Raw genomic sequence first — 24,896 nt, forward strand, 5'->3', positions numbered from 1 at the left:
TTTAAATGTTGTCTAGTCTAACACCTCTGCAGGGAGCATGGACATCTTCAACCAGATCAGGTTCCTCAGAGCCTCATCCAACCTGGCCTTGAATTTTACCAGGTACGGGACATTCACCACCTCTCTGGGCAACCTGGGCCAGGGTTCCACCACCCTCAGTTTAAAAAAATAAATTCCTAATATCTAATCTAAATCTACCTCCCTTGTCAGAGACAGAAAAGGTTAATTAATGTCTCAATATCGCTAAAGGATGGATGAAACCGACCAAAACATCCACAACCCACAATGCTAAAAACTTCAATAACTGTGAAAGAATGTCTAGAAAAATATCCTGGTTTTGTAGCTGAAGCAGCAACATGTGCTTATAAACTCCAAGAACTGCAAAACGGGGTGTCTTGTTTTTGTACCCTTCCCCCAGAATAGAGCCAAACCCTGTGCATGAGCTCAGGCCCGGGACGATACCAAGCATGCACAGCATTGCCAAGGGACTGCACAATGGAGGCCTGCTCTGGGGGATGCAAAATGACTTTGTGGACACTGTCTTGCTGGACATCAGGTAACCGCACGGCTTACCAAGAACAAGCGGGCCTTGCATTTGCAGAGAGCTAACGCCCACCACCACAGAGACCGATCAGCATGATGCAGCAATCACAAGCTAAACCACAGGCAGGAAGCACCTGACCTCCTAAGATGGAAAGACTGGTAAAGGCCCCCAAAACATCAAGAAGGGGGGGCTGATACACAGGACTACAAAAAGTGTCGCCGCATGAACCCGTCTGAGGATCTCCACCCCACTCAGATGGACCTTCGGGACGACGATTCTCCGTGGTGGCATTGTCATCCTTTTGAGGCGCCCACCCCATCCACTCTGTAAGACGGACTTTCAGGACGCTGACTCTCCATGGTGGTATTTTATCACCTCTTTTTTTCTCTTTTATTCTCTCTTCTTTCCTTCTCTTTCTCTCCCCGCCATTATCCTTTGTGTGTGAATGAAATAAAGAACCAACATACGCGTATGACACCGTTGTGTCTTAATTCTTTAACCGATAAATTCGTCCCTTTCACGGCCGGATATTTATCGGTTCGTGACAGGAAGGAAAATAGAAAAGTGCAGATGCCCGACCTCAGAGAAGGAGGCATTGGCCTAGTCTTGTGATTTGTAGTGGGGGAGCCCATGTGAGCAGCACAGAAGGGCAGCAGAGCTCAGTAGAGCTGGTCTTCAAGGACAGCGCTTTTCAAGTCCAAGACCGTCTGCACCAACAGTCAGGAAAACAAGAAGAGATATTCAGGAGAGATGCTTGAGGAAGCAGGAAATTCCTGGGAAAGCTCCATGGCAAAAAGGAAGCATACAGGAGATGGATGCAGAGACTTGAAAGAAAGAAGGAATTCAGAAATAGGGTTGGTTTTAGGAAAGCTGCAGAGTTGACACTTGCAAGGGAGTTCAGGGGCAAAACAATCAGCTGTTCCTACTTGAGGAAAAGTGAAAGAAGAAATGAAGAGAATGTGTGGCCACTGCTGGGTTTAGTAAGAGCAGGAATAGATAGGTTTGAGGTACTCTTGGCCTTTGTCTTCTCCAGCAAGGTCTCTCAGTTGTGTGTGCCTAAAAGGCAGAGCCCAGCCAGAACACAGCAGTGGATGGAGATGAAGTCAGAGGTTACTTAGGTAAGGTCAAGCATTAAGAGTCTGTTGCACCAGATGGGATGGATCTTAGGGTGCTAGGAGACCAGGATGATGTCATAGCAAGGCTGTTCCAAGACATTTTGTGAGGTCATAAAGAGTGGAGAAAGCAAAAAGCCAATCTTGCGTCCATGTTCTAAAAAGACCCAAGGACTGAGCAGGGGAATTACAGGCTGCAGTGACAGAGGCCAGGAGCTGTGTGGCTGGGCAACAGCTCTGTGGGAAAAGGCTGTGGTGGTCCTTCAGTTTCATGAGGCAAAACAGGACCCAGCAGAGAAGGTGGCCAACAGCATCCAGGGCTGCATGAGCAGCACCACAGCCAGGAGAAGTGATTATCTCCTTCTGCTCAGCACTTTTTACAGTACATCCAAAATAGCTCAGGCTTAGCTGTGCACTGGTGATGAGACATTGGCAAAGAGGAGTCAGTTCACTGCAGGGCTACTCAGATGGTAATCCTTCCATTATCCTTCAAATGTTTCTGTAATTTCCCCAAGAATATCAGTATTTACAAGAATCACAACAACAAAAGCATCCCCATCTCCTCCCCAGTTCTAAATCTATTTCTGGCAGTTCAGTACTGAGTGGTGCCTCCAGCAGTGAACCCCCGCATCTACAGCAGGAGGAACAAGGAGCTCAAGGATGCCCTGAGGAGAGTATATGAATACACATTATTCCATCATTAATAAGGACCCACCATCTACATATAAGTCCCAGGAATACAATAAAGTTCCAGTCTATCTTTTGCTGTTCTATTTTTTTTATTTTGCATTGTGGAGGCAGAAAGTGCAACGCAGCTGTTTGACATTGACGAATTTGGGCTATGTCCTGGAACAACGCTTGCTCAATAACAAAAAACAGCAACTAGAACAAGAAAAGGAAATAGCAAAGGCAAAAATAGTAAAGACAACCAAAAACCTATAACCAATCCAAATGAAGCATAAGGCACGTGAACAGTAAATTGCTACCAATCAAATCAGATAATTAAGTGTGTGCACTTCGTGTGTAACTTAGAGTGTAAAACGCCTACTAACAATAAAGGTCTCTGGAACACCATCCACGCAGTCCGTGTTTTTACTGCCACAATTTTCACTGGCTCTAGTACATTCCTCAAGTAAATGACCTCCCCTTGTCAGAGAATGAAACCCAGATACTTTACACTTCTCTTACAAACTGTATCTTATGTGGAGAAGCCCGATGGCCCTTCTCAGCAAGGCAAACAGGAAGGTACAGGTGTCAGCTACGTAAGATTCCTAATGAATCCTTCACATCATATACCAAAACCAGTTCTATTTTTTAAAAAACCCAACGTCCTGCAAATTTTCTACTAAAATTTTAGAAAAATAATGGAGAACCCAGGAAAGCTTTGATGGGAATCTTGCTCATGTTAGCTGTATCTTTCCCCAAGTAGATACTGAAAGTTATCGAGATTCAGATGGCTGAGTGCACTGGTTTAGAGAAGAAAACTTTGCCCCTGTATCTATCAGTCAGGAATATTTACGTTCATCAATGAAAAGATGTAAGATTCTCATAAGAAGGAGCATAAAGAAAATCCTATTGAGAGGCTCCTGGAGTGACTGCACCACAGGTCCCTGCTAACTGCCAATCCTGGGTGACACCGAGCTGTCCTTTTTGCGTACAGCAAGGAAAGATTGCACCGCAGCAGCGAGAGGTCCTTTAGGGAGGCCTGGGTTTTGTTCTGCACTTTTACCTTGGGTTTTGTCATCCTGGGCACTCCCGTTTCCGATGGCCTTGTTGTCCAGGATACCGACAACAGTTTACAACAGTCTCCTCTTCTTAGAGATCCAGTGCTTCTGACATTTTCTCCTCTGCCTCCACCTTGGAAATCTCCCCCGCCCTGTCCTCTCAACCTAGGATTATTGTTCAATGCCACTGCCAGCAGACGAGCTTTGTGTGCCTCTCCTTTCTGAGGGTTTTGCTGCAGCTGTCTTTCATCTTTTCCATTAAACATGAATGTAGCAATGCAATTTCATCCAAGCCTTTGCCCGGCCATCCTGGGCTTAGAAAAATATTTCTTAATACGTGAGGCTGCCTGATCTACAAAGAAAGAGACCATCAAAGTCTGATTTTCCTCATTTCCAGGGCTGACTCCTCTAAACATGCTCACTTGTTTAAACAATTGGGTGTAATATTGAGAAGGATGTTCAGCATATCCTTGATGGCATCCTCGGATCTTAGCCCCATTTACAGTCTTCCTTCCTGGCAGTTCTAACGACTCTGACAATCTCCTGTCACGGTTCACAGCGCATCTGTATTGGCTGGTAAATTTGAGGGACTGACCTGGGTCACTGGTTGGCCATGGAGTTCTGCCCTGTGCTTCACAGGCCCATTTGCTAATTGTTTCCCAGATTTCAATTCTGTCATCAGCAGTGAAAAGAGTCTCAAACACTCCCTGCACGTCAGCCCACAGAGGGCTAGAGATGCCAAAGATGCCACCTACAGTTTGCATCACCTTCCCTGTGTCATCCCACTCTGGGCACTTGTTACCCCAAACCCAAATCAGCAGGTGCAAATGGCACGTAGGTTGTTCCCACAGAAAGCTGACCAGGTTCCGGTCCCAGCTCTTTTATTTCTTGTTGGAGAGCTGTTTGCAAACCAGAAGCAGCAGCTGGAGCCAAAACCAGATCAAAAGCAGAAGAAAGAGCAGTAGCATGGGCAGGTGGAGCTGAATGTGGCACGTCCCTGATTTTCCTGTTCAGACAGAGACTTTTACTCAATTTCCAACCTGGAGGGGAAACTTCTCTCTCAGATTTAAAAGCTCTGGAATGTAAAGAGATACTATTTTTCCCATTTGTTCACAACCCTACTTTTTCTCCACTCTGGAGGGGAACATTTGCTTTGATACCTGTAAGTATCCCAGACATACCAAGGGCTACTTCTTGTGATGGGAACCAGATCTCCCATTGCTGGCATAATTAACTCAGCTTAATCAAAAGAACCAGAGTGCGGCCACGGTTGGTTCACATCACCAAAGGCAGTCACTCCTGGCCAAATTTCCTGACACACGGCTTGGCTTTTTGGTGACTCAGCCATCCCATCAGGTTCCAGTGTTGCAGCAATTAATCTGCTGGGGAATCTTCCACTATCCTTCCTCGGCATCCCATTATTCCAAAATCACCTCCTTACTTCCAAACAAGCTCCACACTTCACTGATCACCCTGTGCTCCAGCCTCTTGAGAGGAACCCGGCAACAAGGCAGCAGTGCAGGTCACGGGGTACGCATGGGAGAGAGACATTGGACCAGGTGAGTCAGCTGTGTCCTTTCTGGGTTTCCAAAGTGTTACAAAAATTCCCAACTGGCCAATGCCGACTGAGAACCTAGGATGCACTTACAGAATTACCAGAGTGAATATTTATTCATGTTCATGAGTGTTGTCCAGCCAAACTGGGGCACCTCAAATCTGGTTTACATGGGGTTCTTATACCCTACAAACATTGAGGTACAACAATATTTGACTAATCACTAGTTAACAAATACACTCCTGATTACTAATCATAATAAAACTTTGCAAAGCAACTGTATTTCTGTGTCATCGCCACAGATTAACGATGATTAATCCAGATGTCCCTGGAGTTGCTCTTGCTATGCTTACTTGTCTGTGGTGCCAGACACTGGGAGGGTCTCAAAGCTGTGTTAGAGGGACTGGCATGCTGGCGTTGAGTTTCGGGGGTGTTTTTTATCCCTCATGCACAGCTCTGAGATTCCGAGAGGTAAAGTCTTTGTTTTCAGGTCCAGAGTGTCCTTCAGGTTCTTGTGAGGAGCTGGTGTCTGTCAGTTTGCTTCCTTGCGCATGAGCAATCCGTACACAATGTGAAATCTCTCTGTCTCTCTCCCTCTCTCAGGTTAAAATTCTTGCATACTATAAAGGCTGATTTGCATAATTGGGAGGGAAATGTTCACAGCACTCTGCAGACACACACACAGTGTGGTTCCCTTCAGGAGCTGGTTTTAGACCCTCTGTCTATCCAGCAGCTGGCCCTGGGATCCCCTCATCCCCCAGTTCCCCCAGGCCCACACAAGAACACACACAGACAAATGTAAGTATGAAGTCCCACAGGGCACCTCACCTCTCTGACTGCTCAGTCACCCTTGTCAGGAAGATGTCGTCATTGTGCTCCAAAAACCTCCTGGACTGCTTGCGCCTGGCTTTGATCCTCCTTCACAAAATACTGGGATAGTTTAGATCTGCTTTTGGGACCAGGGCCTGCAAACATGAGGCTTCTTCCAATTCCCTGAAGAAGGCCTCATCTACTTCCTCTTCCTGACCAAGGGGTCACCACCAGACATCCACCAACCACAACGTTGCCCATGTTCTGCCCTCTCATGTTGACCACTCAGCTCTCAGCTGACTCATTGTCCCCAGGCAGAACTCCAGGCCCTCCTGCTGCTCTCTCCCATAAAGGGCAACTTCCCCTCCGAGCACAGGTCTGTGGCCTTGTGACTTGTAGATCCCCCAGACCCCACAGTTTCTCCTGGAGGTGTTATTTGTAGTGCCCTGCAACTCCTCCTGCTGTTACCTTGTGAGAGACACCACCATCATGGTGAGCCATCTGCACACAAACATGAACAGCTGGCTCAGTTCATGGGAACCTGGAGAAACTCTGGGCTTTGGCCAACAGAAACCTCTGGAAGTTTTACAAGGAGTAATGTCCAGTCCTGCAGAGTGGAGAGATTAACCAAATACAACAGGGCAGGCTGAAATCTGATTGACTGAGCAGGGACCATGAGGAGAAGGTGGTGGGCACTATGAGGGACACCATAGGTGCTCACCATGAGGAAGCCCAGCTGCATACAAGGCTGCATTAGGAGGAGCATGGGCCACCCAGACAACCTGAGGTATGATCCCACTCATCTCAGGACGGCTGTGGTCCCACACAGACAGGTGTGTCCCAGTGTGGGGCTCCCCATTTCAAAGAAGTAGGAAGGAACTGCAGAGTGACCAGAGGAGGTCTGTAGAGGTGGTGTTTGGGACCTGGTGCACATGACCTGTGTGGGATGGCTGAGGAACATGGGCTTCTTTGGCCCAACGTTGTGGATGCTCCAGACAGTATAGGAGTAGCCTAAGAGTGCTTCAATGGGGGTTTCAGTGGTGGTGAAGCTGTTCTTCACAGTGAGAAACAATATAAGAAAGAGATAATGCCCATTCAGATTTGCTCAGCATCAGAGCCACCTCTACATTGCCTTTGCCTGTCATCTCTGCCTCCAGGTTTCTGCTCTCACCAGCCCCAGGGAGGCTTTGTCAGTAATGTCCCTCAGTGGGACCCATTAGTGCTCCAAGAAACTTTGGAGTTTGCATCTGACTTTGACTTCTGGAGAGGTTTCCTCAACTTCCTCACCTTGTCTGAGGTTCATGGACTTGTCCCCAAACCCACCAGAGAGGATATTACAACGCCTTGGGCTGGTCCTCTGCTGCTGAGCTGCTCCAGGCTCCTGGGACGCAGGGAGCTCACGGCAAGGAGGCAGAACGGCAGAGAGACAGCTCTGCCCAGGAGCAGCTGCTCTGCCAAGCGCAGCAGGGCGGAGGGCACTGCTGCAGGCACTGAGTGGGGACAGGCAGGGTAGAGAGAGGGTAAAGGCGGCCTGGGCTGAGAGCTCACTGGAGGAGAAACCTTCACAGCCCTCTGCACGGTAAGTCTCTGGCTGCAGGGCAATGAACAGGAGCTTCCTGGAGGGGTCTTGTCCAGCTGCCACAGCCCACAGAGATCTCTCTCCAGCGTGGAGGAGGAGATGCTCCAGAGCAGGGATTCCCTGGGTCTCTGGGCAATGCAGTCCAGAGGGTGGGGATGAAGCTGGCTCTCTCTTAAGGACACCCCGTCTTTAGGGCATCCATACCCTCACAGCTCTTCCCTGGAGAGAAGAGTGTGGAGATCATCTGCATTTTGAAACTGGGTTCCTCTCTTCTGAGGAGCATCCAGTTCCTTCCAGGGGAAGAGCTGAGTGTGCTCATCCTCTGGCTCAGAGAGGTGTGAGCCCAGGGCAGCTGACAGCAGGACGGATGGACATACTGTCTGTCCTCCCTGTGCACCAAGGCTCTGTCCCTTTGCCTCCCAGGGCTCTCAGGATGGCACCTGCAGTGTAGCAGAGATGCCAGGGATGTCTGCCTTCAGCAAACCCTCCTCAGGTGGGACAGGGGGCAGGAGCAAAACAAACATAACCACCCCCCGACAGCTCTGCTCTGCAGTTGGGTGAGTTGGGAGGGACAGTGCTGAAATGTCATTGATTTCATGAGGGGATTTAAACAGAGATCACTGCTGGTTCCTACCTGCCTGTTGGTGCACAGCAGCACTGACTCCTCAGGAGCCCACGGCATCATCATCTGCTCCCCATTGCACCCTCAGCCAGCAGAACCCAAAGGTCAGCAGTTGGAGAGAGTCGAGGGAAGTCCATGAAGATGATCAGAGGGCTGGAGCACCTCTCCTATCAGGACAGGCTGAGAGAGGTGCAGTTCACCCTGCAGAAGACAAGGCTCCAGGGAGACCTTATAGCGGTCGTCCAATATCTAAAGGGGGCCTTACAGAAATAACTCTTCAGTAGGGCCTGTTGTGATGGGGTGAAAGGTACTGGTTTTAAAATAGACAGAGCTAGATTCAGACGAGATATTTGGAAAAAAAATTTTACAATAAGGTTCATGAAATACAGGAGCAGGTTGCCCAGAGACGTGGTTGGTGCCCCATCATTGGAAACATTTGGACAAGAGAAGGAGGCTCCTATAGTGTTACACTGACAGATCAGCAGGTCTGAGAGCAACTTGATAAAGCTCCTTCATCATTCCTTTGCCTACAGAGAGCTCAGTCATCTCTTCAGTGTTTTTCTGACCCACTCCTTAGGACTGGCCAACAGAAAGATGGGCCTGGGCAGGGTCCTGCTGCCAGGAGGTTTCCTGATGACAGGGGTGAGCACACGGTGGGTGGGATGGGCTCTGTGAGTTGTAGCCGCTGCAGCCAGAGCTCCAGCACAGGAGACTCCTGAGTGCCCCTCAGCCCCTCCATGGCCTTGCTGCCCTGGGCAGAAGCACTGGGGCATTTCTCCTTCTTTCTCCACCTGCCCCTGCTGCTGCTGCTCTTGTTTTCAGGCTCTCTGGGGATGGGGGTTCAGCAGCAGCTCAGCCACTGTCCCTGCAGGCCTTGCCGTGCAGATGTGTCCATGGCAGCAAGGTGCCCAAGCCCTCTTCTGGCCTGTGGGTCTCTGGGCAATGCAGTCCAGAGGGTGGGGATGAAGCTGGCTCTTTTTGCCAGACACCCCATCTTCAAGGGATCAGAAAGCTCACAGATCTTTACTGAGGGGAGTTTTACGGGGGAGGGGAGTTTTAAACTGGATTCCTCTGCTCTCAGCAGTCTCCAATTTTCTTTTCAAGGGAACAGCGGGGTGTGATCGTCCTCCAGATTAAAGAGGTGCAAGCCCAGGGCAGCTGGGATCAAGTTTAATGGACTCACTCTGCACTAAGGGTCTGCCTGTTTGCAGCCCAGCTCTCCCAATGCAGCACTTGTAGCAGAACAGAAAATTCAAGGCTGTCTGCCTTCAAAAAGTAAAACAAACACAACCAACCCCCCACAGCTCTGCTCTGCAGCCGGGTGAGTTGGGAGGGACAATGCTGAAATGTCGTTGATTTCATGAGGGGATTTAAACAGAGATCACTCCTGGTTCCTACCTGCCTGTTGGTGCACAGCAGCACTGACTCCTCAGGAGCCCACGGCATCATCATCTGCTCCCCATTGCACCCTCAGCCAGCAGAACCCAGAGCTCAGCCAGGGAGCTGCACGAAGGTCTTTCTGGAAGGACAGAGGCTGGGGGAGTGGGAGGTTCTAGGGGAGATGGAAGAGGTTTTACTGAGAGTTTTCTGTCCTAACACTTCTCTGAATTTTTCTCCTTGGACAGCACCCAGTGCCCAAAGGAAGGAAATGTCCAACAGCAGCTCCATCACTGAGTTCCTCCTCCTGGCATTCGCAGACACACGGGAGCTGCAGCTCTTGCACTTCTGGCTCTTCCTGGGCATCTACCTGGCTGCCCTCCTGGGCAACGGCCTCATCATCACTGCCATAGCCTGCGACCACCGCCTCCACACTCCCATGTACTTCTTCCTCCTCAACCTCTCTGTCCTTGACCTGGGCTGCATCTCCACCACTGTTCCCAAAGCCATGGCCAATTCCCTCTGGGACACCAGGGCAATCTCCTACTCAGGATGTGCTACACAGGCCTTTTTATTCGTCTTTTTCCTTTCAGCAGAGTACTGGCTTCTCACTGTCATGGCCTATGACCGCTACATTGCCATCTGCAGACCCCTGCACTACGGGACCCTCCTGGGCAGTAGAGCTTGCGTCCACATGGCAGCAGCTGCCTGGGGCAGTGGGTTTCTCTATGCTCTGCTGCACACTGCCAATACATTTTCACTGCCATTCTGCCAGGGCAATGCTGTGGACCAGTTCTTCTGTGAAATCCCCCAGATCCTCAAGCTCTCCTGCTCAGACTCCTACCTCAGGGAAGTTGGGCTTCTTGTGGTCAGCGCCTGTGTTGCATTTGGCTGTTTTGTGTTCATTGTTGTGTCCTATGTGCAGATCTTCAGGGCTGTGCTGAGGATCCCCTCTGAGCAAGGACGGCACAAAGCCTTTTCCACGTGCCTCCCTCACCTGGCTGTGGTGTCCCTCTTTATCAGCACTGCCATGGTTGCCTACTTCAAGCCCCCCTCCATCTCCTCCCCATCTCTGAACCTGGCTGTGTCATTTCTGTACTCGGTGCTGCCTCCAGCAGTGAACCCCCTCCTCTACAGCATGCGGAACCAGGAGCTGAAGAATGCCCTACGGAAAGTGGTCCAAGGGACACAGATGCACTGCAAACAGCCTAACTCCCCTCCTCAGCATGTTTCCCAAAGTATATGTTAGATGAGAAATTGAGGTTCTTTTTCTCCCAGATAATTCTACTTATATAAAATTTTCTCGGTTTCTACTACTTGTCTTGAGACTTGATCCTGTTGTGTCTGAGTGCATGCACCACACTGTGCCTGATGTGACCCGTCCACTAGCAGCCTGTTCAATAAAAGGACATTTCCTGTGTGCATTGTCTGAAGGCTGGGCTCTTCCTCCAACATTGCTGCAGAAAAATTTTCCAAGGAATTGGTCTTTTGAAGTGCCTTTTCTCCTTGCATTCTCCTGATGTTTTGTCTTAAGCTCACAATTTAATTGGGTTTAATTGCACCAGAAGTTATTGTTTTAAAGGCTCTCTTCTTGGAGTCCAATGGCAGTGGAGATGGTGCATGGGCTGCCCATTGCCTCCTCAGCCTCCTTCATGTATGACCGCACTGATGGATGTACAATTTCTCTGGAAATTAATATGAAGATGTCAGGACAGGATGCAGACTCACCATGTACCCCGGGGTGGGAGTGAATGGAAACTCAAAAGATTAAGTTGTTCCAAAGCGAAGCATTGAATCAAGGTATCCACAAAGAGGATGCTGCAATGCCATAGGAGTCAGTGGGGACTCAGCAGGCAAGGGAGGGAAGTGAAGAGATGTTGGGAGCTGTTTGAGGAGCCCCAGGGCCAGGAATTTGTCCTGGTTAGTGGAGATAGTGGGGGCAGAGAAGAGGGCAAACGATGCAGTTGGGATTAAGGGTCTGTGCCATGTTCCATTGACATCCCAAGAAGCTGACTCAGAAAAAATTGTCCCAGACCAGTCCCACACACTGGCCAGTTCCACTTCTGCCCAGAGACCCCAGCCCTGAGAAGGACCCTCTGATGCATGATCACCTCCTTCTTCCTCCAGGGCTCAGTGATGCCCAACTCCACCAGCATTACTAATAAAAAGGAAACTATTTTCCTGTTGGAAGTCATTACACACCCAGTACCACAGCTCTTGCCACAGCTGGTCTGTCAGCCAAGCCCTTTCTCAGACAGCTCCAGCTAGATCAGGTGCTCATGGCCTTGTCTTGACAACTACTGAAAATCTCCATTGATGGAGATCCCACCAGCTGGCCTGGGTCCTTGCTCCAGTTTTTGGCTCTGAGGGATCTCAAAAAACACAGCTCACTCAGCCTCTCCTTGACCATAACATGCTCCAGGCCCCAAGCTTCTGGCCTCTGCAGGACTCGCTCCAGTCTGTCAGGGCCTTTCTTGTGCTGGTGAGCTCCATACTGGACACAGCAGTCCTGATGTGGTCCTGTGGTGGGTTAACCTTGACCAGCAGCAGGACACCAACTCAGCTGCTCACCCACTGACCTGACTCAACAGGACAAAAATAAAAAAAAAAAAAAGACAGAATAGCTCATGGGTCACGATAAAGACAGGCTAATCGTTTACTAATTATTGTCAGTGGTAATGGAGAGATCAATTTAATTTATTGTTAATTAACAGATGTGGATAGTGAGAAACTACAACAAAAATATCAAAGTCTTTCCCCCACCAGACTCCTTTTTCCCAGGCTCACATTGCTCCTTCATTCCCAATTCTTCTACACACTTCATCCCTGACAGGCACAGGGGGGTGGGAAATGGAAAGGTTCCATCAGTGTACGACAGTCCAACTCTGCCCCTCCTTCTTCCTCACACTCCTCCTCTGATCCACCATGAGTCCTCTCCACAGCATCCACTCTGTATTTCTGTGGGCTGTGTGTAATTCACATCTTTCTGCCTTACTTTTCTCCTTTATGCTCACAGAACAGTTCAGTTTGAGAGGTACCTCTCGAGATCATAGACCATAGAATGGTTTGGGTTTGAAGTGACCTTTAAAAGTCATCTAGTCCAACCCCCTGCAGTGAGCAGGAACATCTTCAACCGGATCAGGTTGCTCAGAGCCCCGTCCAACCTGGCCTTGAGTGTTTCCAGGGATGGGACATCCACCACCTCTCTGAGCAACCTGTTCCTGTGTGCCACCACCTCCACTGTAAAAAAAATTTTCCTGGTGTCTAATCTCAATCTACCTTTTTCTATTTTAAAATCATTACCCCTCATTCTTCCTCAACAGGCCTACTGAAGAGTTCCTCCCTATCTCTACTGTAGACCCCCTTGGGGTACCAGAAGGCCCCTATAAGGTCTCCCTTGAGCCTCCTCTTCTCAGGCTGAACAGTGCCAACTCTCTCAGCCTGTCCTCATAGGAAAGGTGCTCCAGCCCACTGATCATCTTTGTGGCCCTCTGCACCATCTAGACTCAACATCTCGAGAGATGTGGATGGACTGGTACAGCCAGGGACATTCCCCATCTCCTAGCCTGAGGCATGCAGTCAAGATGCAAATGTCTGCAGTGCACACTTGTTACAGGCCTCCAGGCAGAGTGTGACTCGTTCAGCATGACCCTCTAAGCCTGGATCAGCTCATTTTGCTTCTGTTCCCCTTCTCCGCAACTATCAAGACTATGGGAGCTTTCGTGAAATCTAAATTCCTCCTTTGCAGCTTCCCCTGCTTCCACCTCCTGCGTGCTGCCTTTCTGTCCTGGAGCTCAGGCAGTTCAGACAAGCAGCCTCCTGAGATGCTTGCTTCTTTCCAAGGTTATTTGGAGAGATCACTCTTGTCCTTGGAGAAGGCTGTCCTGTAAGGCCTACCGGATTGCCTGAGCTCCTCCACCCTTCAGAGCTGCTCCCCAAGGCACCGCTTGTATCAGTCTCCCAAGGACAGCACAGACTCCTGCTCCGCAGTCCACGGGCCCGTGCTCTGCTGCTGGCCTTGCTCACTGCCCTTTGTGCTTGGGACCCTGCTATTTCATGGTGATGACAGCCAAGGCTGACACAGATTGTCATAGCCATGGCCAGCTCTTTGTTCTTGGTCAGCATCAGGTCCAGGTGAGCATCACCCTTGTTGTCCCACCTGGCAGCTGTGCTAAGAAGTCATCCCAAGAACCTCCAGATTGTTGGCACCGTGTTGTTTGCCTGGCCAGTGAATGCCAGGGCACTTACCGTCCCCCATGGGAACCAGCTCGTTAAGCTGGAGACTTCCTCAGGTTGCTGACAGAAGACTTTTTCTGCCTACTCTGCTCGATCACGTAGTTTAGATCTGCCAAGACAATGTCACCGTACTGACTTCTTCTCCCATCCTCACTCACACAAGCTAACTCAACCTCTTGCCCAGCTCATAGAGAAGCTGCTCCTTCACACATTGGTCATCCTCCTCATCCTCATCCTCCCTGCCATTCCCTCTGGCAGAGCTTGTGTCCCTCCATCGCAGCACCCCAGTTGAGCAAGGTGTCTTACCACATCTAATTCAATCCAAAAATGTCACATTGCTGTGACAAGACATGGGGGTCCTCCTGACAGTGCACATTTGGGGCACAGCAACTCAGCTGTGGCACCACAGAAGAACACAATCTTCTCACAGGGAAACCTGAGCACTGATCCCTACCAGAAGACCATGGTACATCAAGCAGTTAGCGCTGGACTGCACTGTGCTGCACGTACACCACGGCCTTGAAACCTGTGCTGTGCTGCATGGATCCTTTGGCCACAGGACAGCCTCAGCAGCAGTGTCACACAGAGTCTGCAGGCTGGTCCTGCTTTGTACTGGACATTACGTCTGCTGCGTGGCTTTGCCTGTATCGCACAGTGCAGCAGAAAGATCTCATGAAAACATCATTTCAGTTTGACTGTAGAGAAGATGAATGGAGTTGTTTCCTAGTGAGAAAATCCTGTAGTAGCTTGACTGGCCAAAACAGAAGGCAGTGTTCTATGGATGGGGTCTACAGGCTGTGCAGTGTTTGGATCGGAAGCCCGTTCAATGTTTCACCACCTGGGGTTCTCACCTTCTCAAGGGAGACAAGATTGCCTCTGTGATACTCCTCTTATAGTGCTAGACCTAACGAACAGCAGTTGAAATGATACCTCATGGAGTTTGATCACCTTCCTAAGTGGGATCGTAACGGACCAGGATCTCCTGAGGAAAAAACACTTTATCAGCACCCTTGTCTGCAAATCTCCTGGTCTCAAGGACTGGTAAGGGTGTAGTTTTCTCAAGTAACCCCTGCCTTGATCCCCATCCACCCTTGGTTGTTCTCATCCAGAATCCTGCCTCAAAGCACAAAAGTCTGGGAGATGTTGCTGGGGGCAACTGAGGCAAAGACATAGATTATCTCAGATCTACCTCTACTCTGCTCTCATGAGACCCACCTGGAGTACTGCATCCAGTTCTGGAGACCCCAGCATCAGAAGCACATGGACCTGTTGGAGTGTGTCCAGAGGAGACCACAAAGATGATCAGAGGGCTGGAGCACCTCTCCTGTGAGGGCAGGCTGAGAGAGTTGGGGCTGTTCAGCCTGGAGAAGAGAAATCCCTGGGGAGACCTTATAGAAGCCTTCCAGTTCCTAAAGGGGGCCTACAGGAAAGATGGGGAGAAACTCTTCAGTAGGGTCTGCTGTGATAGGATGAGAGGTAATAGTTTGAAAATAGAAAGAGGCAGATTCAGATTAGACATTAGAAAAGTTTTTTTTACACTGAGGGTGGTAGAACACTGGCACAGGTTGCCCAGAGAGGTGGTGGATGCCCTGGAAACATTCAAGGTCAGGTTGGACGGGGCTCTGAGCAACCTGATAAGGGTGGAGATGTCCCTGGTCCTTGCAGGGGAGTTGGACGAGATGATCTTTGAAAGTCCCTTCCAACCCTATCCATTGTATGATTCTGCAATTCTCCCTACACCGACTCTTTCCAAATTTAGCAGTCATCCCACAAGACTTCTGGTTCCTTTCTAACTGTTCCTGAAGTAGCAGCAGCTCACATTGGTGCCTCTGAATGCCACTTTGAGTGTCAACTGAGTTTTGATGTGAACCATTGCTGTGCCTAGAGGATGCTGTCTTTGGAGAACAGATGATCTCTGACATGTTGCCCTGTCTCTGCGAACTTCTCCATCAGAGCTTGCAGTTACCTGCAGGTACCTTCACCACCTCCGGCAGCTCCCCTGTGGCCAGGTATTTGCACCTGAACACCTCGCTCCTGCCCTCCATCTCCACTAGTGAGCGTGGGAGTTGAGAGAAGACGCTCACGTGCAGGTGTCCATTCCGTGCACACCTGATCAGTGGCCGAAGTAGGTTTGTGGTGTGCATGGGAGGGAGCTGAGTCTCCTTCAAATGCTGGGAACAGAAACGCAGGATGAGAGGCCTTCATTGCCTCAGCTGAACCCCTTCTCTCAGGAGGGGTAAAGGAGATCTCTGCCTGTCTCTGTCTGGGAGTCCTGTCCAATTTAAAAAAAAAAAAAAATTAGATGTAACTTTGAGGGGAGAAATTGTGCTTCTGGAAAGAAGCCTCTCTCCCCGGCTGAGGGACCATCAGTGATGGCTGCAGGCTGTTTCCCAGCAGGTTCCCCTGCAGCCCCAGGGACAGCTGGAGGGAGCCCCGAGGGGACAGAGAAAGTGCCGCCTTGGGCTGGGCCTCTGCTGCTGAGCTGGGCCGGGCTCCTGGGATGGAGGGAGCTGATGGTAACAGGGCAGCGCTGCAGAGAGACAGCTCTGCCCAGGAGCAGCTCCTCTGCCAAGCGCAGCAGGGCTGAGGGCTCTGCCTGCAGGAGCTGAGGGGAGCGGAGCGAGGCACAGAGAGATGAAAGGCAGCCTGGGGTGGGAGAAGAGTTGAGAACTCAACAGGAGAGAAAAATTCACAGCCATTTACGTGGTAAGTACTTGCGTGAAGGTCAATGTGTCTGTAGTTTGTGGAAAGACCTCCAAAAGCTGTCACATCCCACAGTCAGGAGGACTTTCACAGTAGAGGAGCAGGATGTGTTCCACACGAGGGCTTCTCAGCTGCACGGCCAGAGGGACAGGGCACGACGGCTGCCTTCTCCCAGGGACGGCTGCAGGGTGTGAATGTGTGTGTGCAGCCAGGGGTGCCCAGGGCTGTCCTTCAGAGCAGGGTCCCTGCGCCCCAGGGGCTGTGTGCTGGGGCAGGGACTCTGCCTCTGCCGGCCTCAGCACTCAGCCTGCCCGGGGAGCTCCCCATGGTGTTTGGGGAGAGGCTGTGGGTGGGAGGAACAACTTCTGGCTGAGCAGGGTCCTTCTGCTGTCGAGAGGGTGCTGTGTGGGTCAGGGCTGCTCACAGCTCCACGTCACCACTGGGAAACTTCCAAGGGTATGTGTCAAGAGGAAGGTCAAGGCAGGGTTTGCTATAGAGATAAAGCGCTTTCCTGAGTCTCTGTTTTTGTTTTCCTACTCTGAGGGTAGGGGTCTAATGAAGGTGGGGAGGGAAAGAGAAATCAAAAAAGGAGCTGTCAAACTTGGACAAGTCCTTGAGACTCCTGAGCTGTAACTGTGAGTGGTCAGTTGGTCTGCTAAGCGCCTCCTCAAGTGCCTTCAGCCACTCCTCTGCCCAGGGACAGCACCAGCATCACCCGTGCTGCACCCAGCAGCGTTGTCCTGCCCTGGCCTTTGGAACCTCCAAACAGGAACAGGCACCCAGCCAGTGCTCTGCAAACAGGCAGGTGTGTTTGGGGCCAGGGAGAGTGCACAGAGGGTGGGATGGGGTCTGTGAGTGCTGACAGGGAAAAGAGATCAGACCGGGAAACTCCTCCCAGGAGGAAAATCCCCAGGCATCACAGTTACGATCAAGGAATGAGAGGAAACTAAACCCAGAAATGTTGTGGGAGGGAGAATTCAGAAATCTCTGTAGCATCCCCTCCAGTGCAGACCCCTTGCTCTGAGCAAGCCCCCTGGCCTCCTCTCCCACCCACCCAAGCCTCTGCCCTCAGGGCTGCGGGGTCCCAGCCATGAACCCCCTCCTCTGCAGCCAGAGCTCCAGCAGAGCCGTGCTGCAGCTCTCCAGCCACGTGCCCACTGCCCTCTGCAGAGCACAGGGGCTGAGAGCAGCTGCCCGGCAATGGTGGTGTCGGGGAGGGGGCACGCACAGCTGGGGGAGGGGGACGCTGTCCCCAGTGCCCGCCTGCCTCTGCCCTGTCCTCTCTCAGCCGCGCCCTGGCTGTATTTGCCCTTGTGCCTCCACCTCTCTGTGGTGTTGCTGCTGGGATCTTGTTCTTGCTGTCAGGCTGTCTGGGGAGGGGAGTTCCAGCTGCAGAGTCACCCCCTGATCTTGTGGGTCCTTTCCTGCAGCTGTGTCCGTGGGAACAAGTGTCCCAGCTTTCAGCTGTGGGGCTGTGGGCAATGCAGGCTGTGGGGCTGGGGCAGGAGCTGGTTTTCCCTCAGTGAGATACCATTTTTAAAACTCTTACTGTAACTTCTTCCAGTATCCTTCCAGGATGTGAGTTTCCTTTCAGGATGAAAACATCTCCCATAACATCTTTGTGTTACCTGCACACCCCATGGTTCAGCAGAGAGATGCTAAGGCCAAAACCCTGCTTTTGTGTTGGTGAAATGAGCCGTGAGTGCTGTGGGCTAGAAGCGAGGTGCTGAGACCTTGAGTAAGGGTGAGACATTCTGTGGTCTGCAGTGGATCCCTGTGCTCTCAGCAGTGTCTGCTGGCTTTTCACAGAAACACAGCAGTGTGATCACCTTCAGTCTCAGAAAGCTGCAAGTCCAGGGCATCTGGGACGGAGAGACAGACCAGCTCCGCTCACTCTGTGCTGAGCCGCAGGGAATTCTCTTGCTCTGCAGAGTCACTTTGCTGTGAAGCAAATTGGGAGCAGCAAGGTTGCAAAGCTCATTGGTATCAAAAGTAGATTTCATAGAATCATAGAATCATAGAATGGTTAGGGTTGGAAGGGACCTTCAAAGGTCATCTAGTCCAACCCCCCTGCAAGGAGCAGGGACATCCCTGACTAGATCAGGTTGCTCAGAGCCTCATCCAGCCTGGCCTTGAACGTTTCCAGGGATGAGGCTTCCACCACATTTCTGGGCAACCTGTTCCAGTGTTCTATAATGCGCATCATAAAAAATTTTTTCCTAATTTCTAATCTAAATCTACTTTGCTGTGAAGCAAATTGGGAGCAGCAAGGTTTCAAAGCTCATTGGTATAAAAAGTAGATTTAATCTGAGATGATTCTGTGTTCCTATTTACCTATTTCTGTAGGGCAGGACTTGCCCTTCAAGACGTCACAGCAGTGCTCCCTGCTCCCAGTGGCACCTCCGCCAGCACCATGTGGAGCTCATACAAGGAACATGAGAAACGTCTCCCTGAAAGGGGCAAGGAAGTCTGGGGTGGTTCCATGGGAACTGGAGTAGGTTTTGCTTAGACGACGCTGCCTTATCTCCTTGCCTCTTCTCCTTGGACAGGTCCCCATGCCCAGAAACAGAAAATGTCCAACAGCAGCTCCATCACTGAGTTCCTCCTCCTGGCATTCGCAGACACACGGGAGCTGCAGCTCTTGCACTTCTGGCTCTTCCTGGGCATCTACCTGGCTGCCCTCCTGGCCAACGGCCTCATCATCACTGCCATAGCCTGTGACCACCGCCTCCACACCCCCATGTACTTCTTCCTCCTCAACCTCTCTGTCCTTGACCTGGGCTGCATCTCCACCACTGTTCCCAAAGCCATGGCCAATTCCCTCTGGGACACCAGGGCAATCTCCTACTCAGGATGTGCTACACAGGCCTTTTTATTCGTCTTTTTCCTTTCAGCAGAGTACTGGCTTCTCACTGTCATGGCCTATGACCGCTACATTGCCATCTGCAAACCCCTCCACTATGGGACCCTCCTGGGCAGCAGAGCTTGTGTCCACATGGCAGCAGGTGCCTGGGGCAGTGGGTTTCTCAATGCTCTGGTGCACACTGCCAATACATTTTCACTGCCACTCTGCCAGGGCAATGCTGTGGACCAGTTCTTCTGTGAAATCGCCCAGATCCTCAAGCTCTCCTGCTCAGAAACCTACCTCAGGGAATTTCAACTTCTTGCATTTAGTGCTTTTGTCTTTGTTGGCTGTTTTGTGTTCATTTTTGTGTCCTATGTGCAGATCTTCAGGGCTGTGCTGAGGATCCCCTCTGAGCAGGGACGGCACAAAGCCTTTTCCACGTGCCTCCCTCACCTGGCTGTGGTCTCCCTGTTTATCAGCACTGCCATGTTTGCCTACCTGAAGCCCCTCTCCATTTCCTCCCCATTGCTGGATATGGTGGTGGCAGCTCTGTACTCGGTTTTGCCTCCAGCATTGAACCCCCTCATCTACAGCATGAGGAACCAGGAGCTGAAAGACACAGTGAAGAAGCTGATTCAATCAGCTCTTTTTCAGAAGCATTAAGATACCCATGTCTCTACAAAGTGATTTCAAATTCTCCTGTGCTTTGGACATTTTATCTGTGACAAGCATGTTCCCCCATGCCTACATGCACTTCACTTCACCAGAGGCATGGACCCAGCCTGTCTGACCCCGAGGTCTGTTCACGTGTGTCTGACACAATGGTCCAGCTTGCCTCCCATGTTGCATCACTGTAATAAAAGAAAGTTCCTACAATATCGGTGTCTGGAAGTTGGGCTCTACTTCCAAAGCTGAGGTCAGGCTGAAGGAATTGCCCCCACAGTGCCGTGCTGCTGTGCTGGGGTTCTCCATGGGATGAGGGGAGGAGAGCATGGGACAAGGTGTTTGGGAATGGACCTGGGCTGAGCCTTAACATGTGGGTGTCCAGTTCCCCTGGAGAAGGTGAACGATTGACATTCCACACAGGGATCTGCCTGGGACTGTCACCCCATGGCTTTCTCACCACAGACCCCTCACTCTGCAGAGCAGGGACAGCCGCTCAGGGCCATGTGGAGAGCACAGGGAGGGGACAGGGGCAGCAAGTCAGGTCAGCATAGACACATTGCCCTGGAGAAAGGCTCTCTAGGGGCAAGGACATCCCTGGAGATAAGCAAAGGAGCAACTCTGTGCTTCCAGGAGGGGATCAATGACCAAGAGAAACCTATTTCTGAATGCACCAGCTTGGGGCAGCTTTCTCTATTGCTGGGGAGCCGCAGCAGCCTGAGGAGCCCTTGGGCCAGGAGTCTTTTCCTGGGAGAGGGGCTGGCACGGAACGACTTGTTGGCAGTGGACCAGAAGGATGTCTGGGAGACAGGCACAAGGAACACATGGAGACACTGTCCTCTGTCTCCATACCGTGAGTTGCCTTCAGCCCCGACACCTCTGTTTTCTTCCTTCACTCTCCATGCTTGTCTGGACCTGAGGAAACATCCATGAGCATGGAAGAAGCACAAACCACCTGGGCTGAGTTCCCATCACTGCAGGGGAAGAGGAAAGATTGTGAGACACATGGGAGTGCAGGGATACAGTGGGGGGTGTGTGGCAGTGTGTGTGTAAAAGAGAGGAAGATGATGTGAAATGGCGAGGGGTGGGAGTGTGTCATGCTCAAGTGAAATATGTTCAGTTTTGATGTTGAGGCAGCAGAAGGAGGAGGATGTGCAGTTCAGGGCTGCGGCACAAAGCTAAATAGAAGGTTTCTAGTGAGTCAGAGGGTTGGCACACTTTGGTTAGTCAAGGAGCATTAGTAGGTATTTGGGAGAAGCTGCACGGGTGATGGGGAACTCACAGCCATTGTGAGTTCAGTAAAAATTGGGACAGAGTGGGGTCAGAGTGAGGTGGGGAAGCAGGGGTGGAGATGGTCCCTTTGTTGAGACTGGAACCCCCCAACAGAACTGAAATCCTTTTCCTTTCTACTGTGGCTGCTGTGTCTTCCAGTGAGACCCCTACAAGTACACCAGTTCCTTACAGCCACAAGGCTTTTTTCCCATTCCCCACTCTCCATAGAGGCTGGGAGGTGTCCTACTGCTCTCCTGCACTCAGCATCACACACCCTCACATCTCACTGCTCCCAGGAATGGCCCTCAGCATCCCATGAGGGAAAGGATCCCCCTGCCCAGGGCATGGGGTCACTACTAGATCATCCTGCTCCACGAAACATGTCAAGGGCTTTCACAGTTGTCTAAACACTGGATTTTCAACCTGTAAGCAGTGCCTCTGACTTCCTACTTCACCAGCTCGCAGGGACAGGAACCTTATCTCTTCATTCCTTCATGGTCTCTTCAGTGATGGCCATCAGTTGGGCCCACTGACATCCCCAGAGACTTGGAGGTTTGCTGCTGACTTTTACTGCTCTAGAGCCCCTTGAATCCACTTTCGGTACCTGCAGTTCAGGAACTTGGCACCAGAGGGCTCATTAACATGCAAAATGCCCTAACAAGCCAAGTCTCTCTAAGCATAATTCAATTCCTCCATTCAATTCCTGCCTGCCCACCGTCTCCTGCTCCAGAAATGCTCCCATCAGCCCTGGGTCACATTTCCCAGTCCCATGTAGGGCCTTCAGGTGCCCCTGGGTATCCTGGAGGCATTGGCCACCTCTGTGTGGGCAACTGTATCAACCCCTGAATGAAGATATCAGGAAGAACTTGAAACATAGAATCATAGAATGGTTAGGGTTGGAAGGGACCTTCAAAGGTCATCTAGTCCAACCCCTCTGCAAGGAGCAGGGACATCGCTGACTAGATCAGGTTGCTCAGAGCCTCATCCAGCCTGGCCTTGAACGTTTCCAGGGATGGGGCCTCCACCACATTTCTGGGCAACCTGTTCCAGTGTTCTATAACTCGCATCGTAAAAAAATTTTTCCTAATTTCTAATCTAAATCTACCCCCCTCTACTTTAAAACCATTACGTCTCGTCCTATCGCAACAGGCCCTACTAAACAGCCTTTCCCCATCTTTCTCGTAAGCCCCCTTCAGGTACTGGAAGATCGCTATCAGGTCTCCCCGGAGCCTCCTCTTCTCCAGGCTGAACAGCCCCAACTCTCTCAGCCTGTCCTCATAGGAGAGGTGCTCCAGCCCTTTTATCATCTCCGTGGCCCTCCTCTGGACCTTCTCCAACTGGTCCATGTCCTTCTTGTGTTGGGGGCTCCAGAACTGGACACAGTACTCCAGGTGGGGTCTCACCAGGGCAGAGTAGAGGGGGAGAATCACCTCCCTCGACCTGCTGGCCACACTCCTCTTGATGCAGCCCAGGATGCGGTTGGCCTTCTGGGCCACAAGGGCGCATTGCCTGCTCATGTTGAGCTTCTCGTCCATCAGCACTCCCAAGTCCTTCTCCTCAGGGCTGCTCTCAATCCATTCCCCGCCCAGCCTGGATTTGTGCCTGGGATTGCCATGACCCAGGTGCAGGACCTTGCACTTGGTCTGGTTGAACTTCATGAGGTTGGCACGGGCCCACCTCTGCAGCCTGTCAAGGTCCCTCTGGATGGCATTCCTCCCTTCCAGCGTGTCAACGGCACCACACAACTTGGTGTCGTCGGCGAACTTGCTGAGGGTGCACTCTATCCCACTGTCCATGTCGCTGACAAAGATGCTGAATAGGGCCAGGCCCAGCACAGACCCCTGAGGGACACCATTTGTGACCGGTCTCCACATGGACATAGAGCCATTGACCACCACTCTCTGAGTGCGGCCATCCAGCCAACTCCTTATCCACTGAGTGGTCCGTCCATCAAACCCATGTCTCTCTAGTTTAGAGAGAAGGATGTCGTGCGGGACAGTGTCAAAAGCTTTGCACAAATCCAGGTAGATGATGTCTGTTGCTCGTCCCTTGTCCACCGAAGCCGTCACCCCGTCATAGAAGGCCACCAAATTGGTCAGGCACGATCTGCCCTTGGTGAAGCCATGTTGGCAGTCACCAACCACCTCCTTGCTCTCCATGTGCCTTAGCATGGTTTCCAGGAGAATCTGCTCCATGACCTTGCCAGGCACAGAGGTGAGGCTGACCGGCCTGTAGTTACCCGGGTCTTCCTTATTCCCCTTTTTAAAAATTGGGGTTATGTTTCCTCTCTTCCAGTCATCAGGGACCTCACCAGACCACCTTGACTTCTCAAATACGATAGCCAGTGGCTTGGCAACTTCATCCGCCAGTTCCCTCAGGACCCGCGGATGGATCTCATCAGGTCCCATGGACTTGTGCACCTTCAGGTTCCTCAGATGATCCCGAACCTGCTCTTCGAGTACAATGGGCAGTTCTTCATTCTCGCAGTCCCTGCTTGCACCTTCTACAGGTTGGGCGGTGGGACAGGAACTCTTGTCCGTGAAGACTGAGGCAAAAAAGTCATTGAGAACCTCAGCCTTCTCCATGTCCTGGGTAACCAGGACACCAGTTCCCTTCTGGAGGGGGCCTACATTTTCCCTGGACTTTCTTTTGTCCCCTACGTACCTATAAAAGCTCTTCTTGTTGCATTTTATATCCCTGGCCAGATTCAGTTCTGCTAGGACTTTGCCCTTCCTTACCTTATCCCTGGCCACTCGTGCAGCCTCTTTGTAATCCTCCCAGGCTACCTGTCCCCACTTCCACCCTCTATAGGCCTCCTTTTTCACTTTCAGTTGGTCCAGGAGCTCCTTGCTCATCCACGCCGGCCTCCTGGCCTTTTTGCCCAACCTGTTCTTCATCGGGATGCACCTCTGCTGAGCTTGGAGGAGGTGCTCCTTGAATATGGACCAACTTTCCTGGGCCCCTCTTCCCTCCAGGGCTGCCTCCCATGGCACTTGGCCCATCAGGTCCCTGAAGAGGCCGAAGTCCACCTTCCTGAAGTCTAGGGCAGACAGCTTGCCATGTAGTTTCTTTGCTGCCCCATGGATCTTGAACTCCACCGTGTCGTGGTCACTGCAGCCAAGGCTGTCCTTTAGTTTCACATCCCCCACCAGCCCCTCCCTGTTGGTGAGCACAAGGTCGAGCATGGCACCCCTCCTTGTCGGCTCCTCTATCGCCTGCAGGAGGAAGTTGTCATCCACGCATTCCAGGAACCTCCTGGACTGCCTGTGCCCTGCCGTGTTGTCTCTCCAACAGATGTCAGGGTGGTTGAAGTCCCCCATGAGGACCAAGGCCTGTGACCGTGAGGCTGCTCCTATCTGCCTATAGAGCACTTAATCTGCTCTGTCCTCCTGGCCAGGCGGCCTGTAACAGACCCCCACCGTAACGTCTCCTGTCCGTCCCCATCCTCTAATCTTGACCCATAAGCTCTCTGTCAGCTCCTCCTCCATCCCCAGGCGGAGCTCCACGCACTCCAGCCGGTTGCTGACATAGAGAGTGACCCGCCCTCCTCGTCTCCCCTTCCTGTCCTTTCTAAAAAGCCTATACCCTTCCATGTTGACGCTCCAGTCGTATGTGTCATCCCACCACGTCTCCGTGATGCCAACGAGGTCGTAGCCCTGCTCGTGTGCAAGCACCTCCAGCTCTTCTTGTTTATTCCCCATGCTGCGTGCATTGGTATAGAGACACTTCAGCTGGGCCCCCGACAAAGCCGACTTGCTGGCTGGAGTGGCAGGGGTGCTATTGGACCGCAGTTTAGGTTTATTTGCACTTATCTGTGATCCCTCCTCAGCTTCTGGACCCTCGGTGCTGGCACT

At 51.5% G+C, this 24,896-nt stretch overlaps 2 protein-coding genes across 2 annotated transcripts; both read left to right on the top strand.

Annotated features, from left to right (window-relative positions):
• Positions 1-9,507: 9,507 nt before the first annotated feature.
• On the top strand, positions 9,508-13,874 carry LOC147600808 (olfactory receptor 14C36-like). Its single transcript, XM_086746616.1, has 2 exons — positions 9,508-10,517; positions 13,820-13,874. The coding sequence occupies exons 1-2, from the start codon at positions 9,508-9,510 to the stop codon at positions 13,872-13,874; spliced, it is 1,065 nt and encodes a 354-aa protein (XP_086602742.1).
• A 4,960-nt stretch (positions 13,875-18,834) lies between these two features.
• On the top strand, positions 18,835-19,770 carry LOC147600809 (olfactory receptor 14A16-like). The gene has a single exon (XM_086746617.1). The coding sequence runs from the start codon at positions 18,835-18,837 to the stop codon at positions 19,768-19,770; it is 936 nt and encodes a 311-aa protein (XP_086602743.1).
• Positions 19,771-24,896: the final 5,126 nt, after the last annotated feature.

The sequence above is a fragment of the Chlamydotis macqueenii genome, chromosome 4 (genome assembly GCF_036417535.1).
Source record: "Chlamydotis macqueenii isolate bChlMac1 chromosome 4, bChlMac1.mat, whole genome shotgun sequence".
NCBI classification, from domain to species: Eukaryota; Metazoa; Chordata; class Aves; order Otidiformes; family Otididae; genus Chlamydotis; species Chlamydotis macqueenii.